Here is a 13141-nt window from a genome sequence, read left to right as displayed (position 1 = left end):
GAGAACAACCCATTCCAGATTATCCTGAGTCCTACAGTTCAGGACTCTGCTTATCATGAACTATGTTTGTAGCCATAACTTATTCTAAGAACAGAGTGAGTAACAACAGAGTACAAGTATTATGGCCACAATTACCCTCTTATCTTTTAAAAATAAAATTTAAATTATCTTTTTCCCTCAGCCAGGACTATTCTACAAAATAGAACTGTTTCCGTCTGTGACTGGAGGGCTTTTTTGTTGTCAAATAAGTCAGATGGATTAAATAGCAATGGCCATTCTTAGATATTTTATTATATTAACATTCTGATTACATAAAATAAATCTTATTACCCTTCTTCTGTTTTCACCTTCTTCCTGCCTTTGCCGTTTTCTTTTCTCTAGAAATGAAATAATAAAAAAAAAAAGTCTGTAGCTAAATACAAGAACAATCACTACTAACAGGTTTTTCTTAAACAAATGTAATGAAAAAAATAACATTTACTAATGAGATTCTTACTGAAATAGGTGGTTAATACAATTTAATAAGAAGAAATCATGAAGTTGATTGTAATGGAATTTGTCATGAAAATCAGTTTATCATGCTGACAATGGCTGTCACCACTGCTGAAATGCACCACACACATGCTCACAGACACTGTTTGGTCTCCTTAAACATTCAGCAAGTATCAATGAATACCAACTGGTGCCATTTTTTTTACATGGAGGAATTTAATGAAACACCTTTGCTTTATTTGCCCTTCCATGTCAGACTGCTCCTCTGCTGCCATCTGCCACATGGCAACAACATTTAACAGAAATACTGGTAGGAAACCTCAGCCTCTACTGCTATACCACCAACATCCACCTCTGACATTACAGGTCAACAATGTAAAATGGGAGGCATTACTTTCAGAGCAGCCCTCCAATAAAAACACAGTACTAAAGAAAGATTAATGTGTTGCTTAAGGTATTGTGTGACACTTCCCCTGCTTCAGGAAAGAATACTATGCTTAGCTAATCCAGTCAATCTTGTTTCTAATACACTATGAAAGGAGTATAAACGTACTGCATAATATAACTTACATACAAAATTTTGTTTCTGAACTATTACTCGAGAACTACTTTCAAGCTGTTAGCTTGAGACAAGAACACTTTTTTTTTTCAATAAAAAATTAACAAAACATTGAAAAAAAAAAAATCAAGAAATTATCCCAAATAGCTGATAATTTAAGCTCTAAAGAGTACATACTTAGTGTAATAATGCACAGTAGTTACTTGACCTGGCACAAAATCCTAAGGAAATGATGAAAGTTGGACAGCTTAGCTAAGCACACTTATAAAAAGAAAGCCAAAAATAAGGCTGTTGATAATGACAATTTAAGCAGTAACTATCCTTTATGACATATTAAAGAGGATCTCAGCCCCACTAAGATATTATTAGATAGTAATGACTTCAGAGTACCACCACTTAACTGAATTGTAAAATTACCCACTGGATGAGTAAAGTTGGTAATTTACCGCAGATATGAAAAAAAGTCGAACAGTACTTACATAGCAACCAGTACTGTTAATCTGTTGTGCCACTATACAGCTCAAAAACTGAAAAGCTTTGTCTTTTATTATTTTTTTTCCAGACATGGAAGAATGATTATATTTTGTAGGATGATTAGGATATAGGATCTAGATTACCTCTTCGGATTAACTCTTTTCCTTCATCAATCAAATCAGAGGTCATTTCACTGTCCCCCATGAACTGCTGGAAACCCAGAAGATTCAAGCAACGAGTCCCTAAACTGGTAAAAGCAGAAGGATAAGAAATTTCCTGTGTTAGTTTATAGAATCACAGAATCACAAGGTTGGAAAGGACCAAAAAGATCATCTAGTCCTAGTTTACAATGAGTAAATGGATATATCATACCGCAAAATGTAAAACGGGAATTTCAGAAATAAAGAAATTAAAAACAAAACAAAATATGAAAAACAGAAAACAGATTATACTATCTGAGAAGTCAGAAATTCAAAACAGTGACAAGGTCCCTGAATGTAATTGAAAAGATGGAAGATCTCTGTACAAGTAGTAGGATAAAAAAGCTTATAGTCTGAGAGTAGTAAAAATGGTTTAAGACTTGATATCTTCTCAAGTATAATAGAAATTACACTTATGGTACCCTATTGACTCTCCTCTGCCAGAATAAAATTACTGAGAAGACTGTATGCAATAAGATTTCTGTTTTTGAAACAACAACAGCAACAGGAAAGCTACTTTCATCTCAGCTACTACTCAGAAGAAACACCTGGCTTTTTTTTCCTTTTTCCAGATGTAGGGACACTTCTCATTTTGGATAAACTTGCTCCACCTTTCACAAAGGATTAAGCTAATTCTGGAATTGTATCCGGGACCTTTTTCAACTTTTTACCAGAACCTGCAACTGCTGTTTGTGTTGGGTTCTTTTTGTTTTGATTTGTTTTGTTTTGTTTTGTTTTCCTCTGTCTCTAACCCAGAACATTAATATTATGTCTAAATACAGCTTCAGTTACGAAGATTTTTCCTGTCCTATCTCAGCATTAGGACTGCTGGCTTAAATAGCTTTATGTGATAAACTTTAATAAACATTCAGTCTCACGTGTACTTGAATTTTTAGAAAGTACTAGAGTTCATGCAAATCAGCTTCTAGATTTTCCCCCCCTTTCCCTTCCTTTATATTACGCTGTAAAAGCAAAGACAAAGATCATCACAGACAAGTCAACCACTACATTTTTTGTAGCTTTCTTGTTTGGTTAGGGGATTCTTTTCCCTTCATATAATCATAGAATGACTTTGGTTGGAAGGAATCTCAAGGATCATCAGGCTCCAACCCTCCTGCCTCACACAGGGCCACCAACATCCATTTCTAATACAAGACCACTTATCTTGAAGGTAGGTAGGGAAAAACTAGGACTGGATTCTTGCTATCTGTGGATGTTCAAACTTTCTAGCATCAAACTACTTTGCATACAACTCTAAACATACATATTGCTTCTAACTGAACAGCAATGCAAGACTGAAGAAGTAAACATAAAAACATATCTCTTAAGACTGGTCAGAAGCACACTGAAACTAAACAAAGAAAAGCAAGCACATAACAGTACTTCTTGTAATTATCTTTTCAGATTCCAACAATCTGTGTTTAAGGGAGAAAGATCCAGTGATACAAACCACCACGTTTTCTAGATAGTCTGGTAACCACTGGGTTAAACAAGTGAAACACCTTTCTTTTACAGATTTTAATTAAATGTTCAGTTTCACACACATATATTTGTTGCAAGTCTGCTGGAACATCCATTACCTACAGTTTTTGCAAATCTGTGTATCAGAAAAATGGAATTAGTTTTAAAGAAAATCAAACAGTTAGGAGGTCATACAAGGGATATCCCGAAAATGTATACATTTAACGAAAATAAGTATAAAACTATTGCTTTTTTTGTTGTTTGTTTGTTTGTCTTTTTGCATTTTTGTCACTACGTCACATCTCATCATGTGGAAGTGAGTCTCTTCCTAAGTGATAAAATTGAAATTATTAATATAAAGAAATGTAGAGAATGAGTCTTGCACATTACTTACCTAAAATATGTGGCAATACAAAGAATGACAACAAGCATTGGGTAATATATATAGAATCCATCTGCAATGAAGGACAGCACTTTCATTGATCCCATTATCTGGAAAACAGATCCAGAAGAGCAAAGAGCTTTTCAGTTCACAGCAGATAAATACACAATCCTTTGCTTACAGAAACATAGGTATTATCATCACAGATCTGATTCTCGTCATCTCACCTAACCTGAATTCAGTACAAATTCAGTGTATTTCATCTGGTGTGGAAGGACAACAAAGGAGACTATTTGCTAAGAACAAAGTTAAATATTACATGCTGTTAGAAACCAGTTGTTCAGTACAACAAAATCCACCAATTTTCAGCAACCAGTTAGTTTAGTTCCCAATCCTTAAAGATACACCATATGCTGAAGCCAGTGGAAGCTAAAGTTCTTAAGAGGAGAAGCCTACACTCTTCAGCAAGCTACACTTTTCTAGGACAGAGAGGACAAAACATTTGGCTGACAACTCCACTGTAGCCAGCAATCATTACCAAACTCCTTCTCTATAACTGCTTCTACCCTGAAAGTGCAAAAATACAAATATTTGAATCTTACTACAAGAATTATCACGAAGTATTTTTCCTATTCTCCAAACCATGACAAAGCCTCAATGCCATATTTTCTGTACTTACTGATGTGTAAGCAGTTGGTTGAGCATCTCTGTGAGAGATTGTTGCATCCATGTGGGTCAGGCCCAAGAAGTTCAAGCATAACGGTGGAGTAAGTCGGCAAAATAACCTGAATAAATGCAAGAGGTAACAAACAGCATTTAAAACAACTTACTGCATCAAAAATATTTAAAGGCTTATATCAAGGTTAGCCAGGTTGAATGGGGCTTTAGGCAACTTGACCTATATGAAGGCAATCCTGCCCAAGACAGTGGTCTTGAACTAGATATCTTTAAGGTCCCTTGCAACACAAACCGTCCTATGACTCAATTCAGACAAATATATGAATATAAATGAAAAAGAATATGAGTAAAAAGCTTAATGGACATTTTCAATAGATAACTTGATGAAAAATTTGCAAAATATGCACCACATACTCACATGCCACTGAAAAGGAGACTGTATGCATCTGTTTGATGATGTGAAGCTAAGTAGTAATAGTTAAATACACGAATTCTAAAGACAGTGGAATAAACACAGATACTGAGGAAGAAGATGGTAAGAAAACAGGCCATCTGTAAAAGAAGGGGAAAAAAAAATTATTTGAATACAGAACTATCCTGATTTAGCCTGGTACAGTATTAATTTTCCTCCTAGTAGATGATATGGTGCTGTATTTTAGATTTAGAATAACGTTGATAACGTATCCACAATTTAGCTGCTGTTGAACAATTCTTTACACTAAGTCAACATATTATCTGATCAGCAAGGAGTAGGGGGTGCACAAGGTGAGGGAAGGGGACAGAGTCAGGACTCCAAGCTAACATTTCACAAATTACTCTACATGTAGTATTCAGGTGGAATGGATTTCACTGCGTAATAGAAATGCAGAAGGCAGACCTCCCTCACAAAACCAAAGTCTGGTACTAAATATTTTACAGAGCTTCTGAAAGCTTACAAATTACTTACAGAAACTTAAAGTCTGTTTCATCTACTATTATTGTAAAACAATCTAGTTTAAAGTTTTTGTTGAGTGATTATCTCAAACTTACCTCTATGTATATATAATTGTATGTCTTTTCTGCCAGCTGTATGAAAACTGCAAATAGTGATAAAACCGGCCTTGTGCTGAAAAACGTGCACTCCGACCACACGACAATCACAGAGAATGTGGCCAAAACAACTGCAAGAACCCTGTAAAACCATGGTCGTAAAAGACACTCCCAGTACCACTCTGAAAAACAAGCACACATACATCCCTACTGATCAGTGAAAGTTAAGACAACCAGAAATGAAACTCCTGCAGAAGAACAAAAACCCATTGATAACTTACTGCATGAACACCCTCACAATCAAGGCTAAACGTTAGAATCATAGAATCACTTGGGTTGGAAAAGACCTTAAGATCACTGAGTTCAACCATGACCTAACCATACTACCCTAACTTCTAACAACCCTCCACTAAATCATGTCCCTCAGCATCACATCCAAATGGCTTTTAAACTTTTTTCTGAGCTTTGCTGATGGCTAGTGATCTGTCTCAGCCTTAAAGAATCGTATGCACAGCTGTGTAGAACAGAATTGACTTGGGTTGCAAATGTTGCAGAATTATTAGGGAGAAGTATTAGAGGGAGCAGAACAGGATTTTCCACTTTCAGCCCAAATACCCACTTTTTATTTATTGTTCGTATATTACTCTACCACAAACAAAGCTTGGACTGTAAAATTGTAGCAAGAAATAAAACACTGATATTATACATCAAATTAGAACATAATATGTGACAAGATTCTTTCTAAAAAAGTGCATAAGCAACAACATTGCCAATTATCAGTATAGGACAGACAAAGAGCTCTTTCCCCTGTGCTTTACTGCAAGAGCTGCAATATTCCAATATTCTACAAATGTAGAAGTCAGGTACAAATCTGTAATTGAAATCTCTAATTTTTTCTTCATTTAAAGCTTCAAAATATTCCAGTTACTATTAAAACAACCTACTGCTTTTAAATTTGTAAAAGGTTTAAACCTAGAGTCAAGTGCATAAGTCAGTGCCTGATGAATCTTTCTGAATATCTTCATATAAAGCCACATGTTCTTACATAACATTACCAGTTACTCCTTTATATATTCAAAATCTGGATAACAGCACTTACCAATAGTTGGTGTGTAGAAATATTGAATAATTTTATTCTCTGGTTCCTGGGACTGAAAAGTATGAACAAACTGTCGAGTTGCACTAGTTTCATTTTTTGCCACATCTTCCAGGTAAAAGGCTTGTTCTAGAAGAATTTGCCACTGGACCTGTGTACGACGGTGTCTTTGTACTGAATAAATAACCTACAATAAATTCCAAGAAATTACGGTTACAACATACTCATTCCAAGAAGTGAGAGAAAAGCCTTGCAGAAATCCCTTAAAAATTTCCACATTACATAACTGCTAAGATTAATTCCATACACCCATAAAGACAGGCAGTAAACTCTCTTAATAGGTAAGCTGTAAGGGAACAACACATTCCATGGCTATTGCTGTGCTTTCATAACAATCAATCTGTATCATTAGCAAGACTACTTTTTCCCAACATAGCTTTTTTATTTTTGCGACTCAGCAAATGCCATGCTTTTTTACAATGAACTGCCAATACGTCATTGCAAGGCCCCAAAAATCATCAATCATCTAGCCAATTAAAATACTGTTGAGTTATTTTGTAAGAGGAAGAGTTTTTACATATCCAGAAAGTAGATCTATATCATTTGAGATATTGAACTTCTTTACTTTCTTTCTCTCTGAAAAGTCACTAAGTAGTGTTGCATAACCCACTACAGCAGGCAAGTTCAACCTGTGGCCCAGCACGGCTCACAACGCAGCCCATCCCATTCCTGCTGTAGAAACAGCAGCTCTTCCCCACAGAGCAGTCCTGGGCATGTAGCCACCGCTCAGCAACAGCTGAACAGTCCGTGTGCTATTAACACTGTCAATTGAAAGCAGGGCACAGGGAAGGCAGTGCTGTGCTGTGCTTACTCAGGTGATGGCAAATAATTGTATGCATGTTGATACATAGGCTGAACACAGGGCTGTGAAAATAGAAGAATATGCAGCCATGCTTTCTATTTTGATAAAGGAATTTGAAAATAGAATCACAGAATCATAAAATCCTTAGGGTTGAAGAGGACCTTTAAAGGCCATTTAGTCCAAATCCCCTGTACTGAACAGGGACATACATGGCTATATCAGGAGCTCACAACCTGGTCCAGTGTGCCTTGAATATCTCCAGGGACTTTTTCCCAACTTAAAAAGACTTTTTCCCAACTTAAATCTACACTCTTCAAGTCTGAAGCTATTTCTCCCTGTCCTACTACAACAGACCTTGCTAAAGAGTCTGTCCCTTTTTTTCTTGCAGCTCCCCCGTAGATACTGAAAGGCTGCTACCAGCTATCTGATGCCTTCACTTCTCCAGACTGTAAAGCCCCAACTCTCTCAGCCTGCCCTCACAGGGAAAGCATTTCATCCCTTGGGTCATTTTTGCACCCATCCTCTGGATGCACTCCAAGAAGTTCATGTCTCCCTGTTCTGAGAATTCCACATCTGGACGCAGTGCTCCAAGTGAGGCCTCACCAGCACAGAGTAGAGGGGTAGAATCATTCCCTCACCCTGTTGGCCACGCTTCTTTTGATGTGGCCCAGGATATAGCTGGCTTTCTGGGCTGTAAGGGAACATTGCTGGCTCATGTACAGCTTGCCACCCACCAGTACTCTCAGGTCTTTTTTTGGCAGAGCTGTGCTCAAGCCTTTCATCTCCCAGCTTGTACTGGCAGCAGAGGTTACCTCAACCCAGGTGCAACACCTTGCATTTGGCTTTATGGAATCTCATTTGACTCACCTGGGCCCACTGCTCAGCCTGCCTAGGTCTCACAGAATAGCCCAGATTGGAAGGGACCTCAAGGATCATGAATCTCCAACCCCCTTGCCACAGGCAGGGATAACAACTATTATTAGACCAGGTTGCCCAAGGCCCCATCCAACATGGACTTGAACATCTCCAGGGATGGGGAATCCACAACCTCTCTGGGCATCCTATTCCAACACCTCACCACTCTCATAGTAAAGAGCTTCCCCCTGACATCCAACCTAAATCTTCCTTCCTCCAGCTTAAAACCATTTCCTCTTGTCCTGCTGTTATCCATCCATTCAAAGAGTTTACTCCCCTCTTGTTTGTAGGCTCCCCTTCAGGTACTGAAAGGCTGCAATAATGTTGCCCTGCAGCCTTCTTTTCTCAAGGTTGAACAAACCCAGCTCCCTTAGGCTGTCTTCATAAGGGAGGTGCTCCAGCCCCCTGATCATCTTCGTGGCTCTCCTCTGAACTCTCTCCAACAGCTCTCTGTCTTTCTTGTACTGGGGGCTCCATTCCTGGACACAGATGGGGCCTCACAAGAGCAGAGAAGAGAGGGACAATCACCTCCGTGTCCCTGCTGACCAGCCCTCTCTTGATGGAGCCCATCCTATCCCTCAGTTTTGCCAACTGCACTCCATAGCTTGGGGTTCACAAAATGAAAAAAAAATAATTTACATTTGCAAGATCATTTTCAGTTGATATAAACACATGACCTGCAAATTTTCAAACTGATTGCATATAGTTGCATTCAGATACTTAACTCAAAAATCTGATCATGCCTCTTTACCAGACTTACAAAATTCCTATCTTAGCAGAGCAAAATATCCTTCACAATCACACCTTACTCACGTCATCATTTTTGGGCAGTATGTGGGTTCTGAACAATTGTTGGAAAGGATGAAGTACTGGATGTACTGCTGCAGAAGTAATATCTCCTGTTTCACTGTGTTGGCCCATAACATCAGAGGTGAGTACTGGAAATACAGCAACAGAGGCTGAACCTTCCCACCAATATTCCGTTATGTTTTACTGCCTTGTGACAGATGGCAGCAGAGGGGCAGTCTGCCAAAATGGAGTCTGACTTGGAAGTGCATATGAAGCAAAGATTTGTCATTGAATTCCTCTATGCAGAAAAAATTGCACCTACTGATATTGAACAATGCTTTCTTAATTGTTACTGAAACCAAACAGTGAATGTGAGCATGGTGAGGTGGTGGGTAGTGTGCTTCTGCAGTGGTGACAGTAGGTCAGATTGCTATGAGTGTGGCATTCAGGCTCTTGTTCATCACTATACACAGAGAATGGTGGTGACAGTGTTGAAAAACAATGGTTTGTAGCTCAGAATTTACTCTATTGAATACTGTTATTGTGCTCTTTGTATCTGTTGCCCTTTCCATGGAAATGATTAGGAGGCATTACTTTTAGTGCAATCTACGTACATGCAAACCAGGACTACTTCTATTCACTCAAAGCAGCCCAGGCAGGCAAAAAGGCTGGACAATCATGCACTACAGTAAGCTATTCGGGCAAAACACTTTGAAAAAAATCTTTGTTTGATTTGTATTTATTCTCATTGCATTAAAATAAACTGCACATTCCCTCATTTATTAGCATACCTGCTTGTGAAGTTTGACCAAACTTTTTTCACTTGGATAACTGTTCTGTCTTTCATCGAAATCCTCATAATCATCCATGTTCCTACCCATTCTTTCCTGGTACTCAGTAGGACACTGGAAAGAAAAGAAAGATAAATATTTCTTTATGTTTTTCAATGTTATGGACATTTCATGCAACTGAAAAGTTCATCCTAACTACAAATTTTTCCTTCTGATGTCAACATTTATTTTCTTCTATTAGAAGAAATGTTTTTTCCTGCTCAAAAAAGAACAGTCTGACATTGTTAGCCAAAAAGATAGAACCCTTAAAATTATTTCTCAAAAACATACTTTGTGTTTTGCAAAAATTCAGAAAAAGGAACCATCATAAGTGATCAGCTACTACAAATTCTGTTCATAACATACTACATATCTCAAAACACATCAGATAATTACATTAATCAAAATAACTCATTTCAACTCCAAAGCTGGTCTGAAAACCACAAGATGCCAATTAGAAAATTCATGTTAAAGAGAAAATAAGACACAAGCATCCAGTAGGTGCTGGAAGTACTCCCTCCCCCATGAATAAGCTGGAGATAGTTAAAGAAGAGCAAAATAATTTTTTTATTACCTTTTTTAGTATTGTGTCAACACATTTTCTCAAAGGGTGATTATACTTGATACTCTCACTTACTTTACGAACTTCCTGTTGAGAAAAAAAAACAAAAACAACAGAGTTGTTTGGTCAATGGATAAAGTTTTACAGGAAAAGACAAGAATTCCTTCCTTACCAGTGAAAACAATAACCATCAGAGTCTACAACCAGCAAAACTCACTGAGTTTTTTACTTGACATCTAATAAAAACACAAATGAACAACAATTTTAAAAGAAGTTACGTATTTATAAAGCATACTACAGTGCCAGTGTGCAAATATTATTCTGCTCTGTAAAGTACTTTTTTCTACTCATGAATGCTGAAACAGAACTTATTTTCCTGCTTCAGCTGTAAATAAGGGGAAGGAGCTTGCTTCTTATATGGTGTAGTTCTGTTTTCATAGCTAAGTAGTTTCCTAAGTGTCCTCTGGTACTACAATTTTCTGACATTTTAGTAATTTCTTTCTCTGATAAAGGAAGAAAACAGAAGTCTAAACAAAAATGGGTAAACGTCAAAATTTTGTGACAATTGCCACAACACTAACATATAATTTTCACAATCAAGTTACAAGAGTCAGCACTAAGAAATGTTTTTGAAAATATTTTCAAGTTTCAGTGTTCCTCTGAAGGCTGGGAAATAAAGAAAATATATACTGGGCAAGTTTTCTAAAGGAAAAGTGCACTGTCTGCAGATCAAAAGACAAGTGACTTCCAGTTCTCAGTACTTCACATAAGTTTTTATATGCACTAACAATATAGTTAATTTTATGCTGTACAAGATATAACCTCAGAAAAAAAAACAACAAAACACAAAATAAGTGTTATCTTGTTAAACAAAGTTATTGTTGCTCTCTCTCTACTATATTTCATAGTTACATACCCCTTTAATATTTTTAGTATTTTCATTGCAGAAATCAAGAAATCAAGAACAAGAGGCAGGAAAGTGGCATGGCTAATCAAGGACCTGCTTGTGAGACTGAGGAAAAAGGAACGTACAGGCAGCAGAAGCAAAGACTGTGAAGAATACATGGATGTTATCCATGGACGGTACCAGGAAAGTGAAAGTGAAAGTGCAGATGGAACTGAACTTAACAAAGAATATGAAAAATAACAAGAAGGGATTCTACAGTACACATTTCAGAAGAGAGAAGCAAGAGAAGAGCGTACCCCCCGTGAGAAATCAAAAGGGAGAACCAGCAAGAGCAGCTAAAGAGAAGGATTAGGCCTCAGCTCAGGAGGCCAACTGTAACCTGGGCTGCATCTAACAAGGAGTGATCAGCAGGGTGAGGTGATTGCACCTCTCTGCTCTTCCCGTCAGGACCCACCTGCAGCATTGCATCCAGGTCTGCGGCCCCCGCAAAAGAAAAATGTGGAGCTGTTGAAACAGGCACAGACTAGGCCACAGAGAAGATCAGAGGGCTGCAGTACCTCTATTATGAGGAAAGGCTAGACTTTATTAGTCTGGAGAAGAAAAGACTCAAGGAAGACCACTCTGGGGCCTTCCAATACTTAAAAGGAGCTTGTAAAAAAAGAGCGAGACCAGCTTTCTGTCTGATAATGACAAGTGGGAATGGTTTTATGTTTAGCTTAGATGTTAGGAATAAATTATTTACTCAGAAGGTAAGGGAGCAGGTTGCCTTGAGACACTGTGAATGCCCCATCCCTGGAGGCATTCAAGGCCAAACTGGATGGGGTTGTGGAAAGCCAGATCTAGTGAGTGACAGCCCTCATCAGGGAGGACAGAACTAGAACCCAAGCCATTCTATGATTCCAAAACATACTGAAAGGTCAGCACAAAAGTATACACAACATAGTTCATAAGCACTAACAAATTATCCATAATCTAGATTTTCCAGCAGCACTCTGGATTGTTATTTGTTAGTCACCAGCATTACTACAAAAGGGTCAATACACGGAAAAAAATAAACCAGATACCAAGTAATGACTAGCAGGTTGCCATGAGATAAATATTCTTCTAGTTAGGAACTACTTCCCTTCCAATATTTACATAGGATGTAGTGTCAAAGAGGCATACTATGATGATCTTCTTAAATTACAGATATCTCACAGTAAGTACTTGCATTTTCTTGCCACAAATACCTACTACCAGGAAATTCAGCAATGACAGCCTGACAGTAACCTTCACTTACTTTGTAGCATAAGCTAGTTAATTACCTCCATAATATCCTCCAAATTCTCCTCTGCATCCGCTTTTTCAGTCATCAGTTTGGCAGCTTTGAAATAGGTCTTCATGAGAAGATAACCCCTCTTAGCCCCATTCCAGTGAGAACGGGGAATTTCCACCAGACCATAGCCCAAAAGCAACACAAGAAGAAAGAGACCCCACGTGTTTGCAGCAGCAATCCCAATAGTCTGAAGCTGATTCCTAAAGAAAACAAATGAAAAGCACAAACAGAAAAGCAAAGTTCAACAAGAAGTTTAAGTCTGTCTAGCAAAAGTTGCATCAACTAAAAGGTATTTTGTGTGTGCGTATATTTTAAAGAGCTATTTCAGCTACAGAAGACTTTTACACAAGACAATTTTTTATTACACTTTGTTTTAAACACTTGTGCAATTACTTACAGTATTATTCTTACCATTGTAAATTGAACTTTGGGTTTACCGCAACGTATATTAAGAATGCTCCAAAAATCAGCAGGTAAGTACCATAATAGATTGCATTCTCAATCAGTGCAGTTTTAATCTTTCCAGTAATGGAGAACCCTCCAGACCTAGCATAAGACTGCATGAAAGGTAGCAGAATCCTATGAAGGAA

The 13141-nt window shown here is 37.7% G+C and overlaps 1 protein-coding gene across 3 annotated transcripts in view; it reads right to left on the bottom strand.

Moving 5' to 3' along the window:
* LMBRD2 (LMBR1 domain containing 2) overlaps positions 1-13141 on the bottom strand; it is a 31823-nt gene that overhangs the window by 9988 nt on the left and 8694 nt on the right. For 2 of the 3 annotated variants that reach the window (XR_001551905.3, XM_015848478.3), the window contains exons 5-15: positions 12963-13130; positions 12541-12751; positions 10342-10416; positions 9729-9842; positions 6375-6558; positions 5276-5457; positions 4665-4798; positions 4248-4353; positions 3581-3678; positions 1669-1772; positions 331-377 (exon numbers count right to left, since the gene is read on the bottom strand). Coding sequence is in view for 1 of the 3 variants with exons in the window: in XM_015848478.3 (XP_015703964.1) it covers positions 331-377; positions 1669-1772; positions 3581-3678; positions 4248-4353; positions 4665-4798; positions 5276-5457; positions 6375-6558; positions 9729-9842; positions 10342-10416; positions 12541-12751; positions 12963-13130 (1423 nt within the window). In the remaining 2 variants the exon portion in view is untranslated. The remainder of the gene's footprint in view (positions 1-330; positions 378-1668; positions 1773-3580; positions 3679-4247; positions 4354-4664; positions 4799-5275; positions 5458-6374; positions 6559-9728; positions 9843-10341; positions 10417-12540; positions 12752-12962; positions 13131-13141) is intronic. The other variant, XR_014939730.1, reaches the window with a different exon arrangement.

The sequence above is a fragment of the Coturnix japonica genome, chromosome Z (assembly GCF_054131305.1).
Source record: "Coturnix japonica strain WE chromosome Z, WE-NBRP24, whole genome shotgun sequence".
NCBI classification, from domain to species: domain Eukaryota; kingdom Metazoa; phylum Chordata; class Aves; order Galliformes; family Phasianidae; genus Coturnix; species Coturnix japonica.
This window is presented reverse-complemented; position numbering and strand designations above follow the sequence as displayed.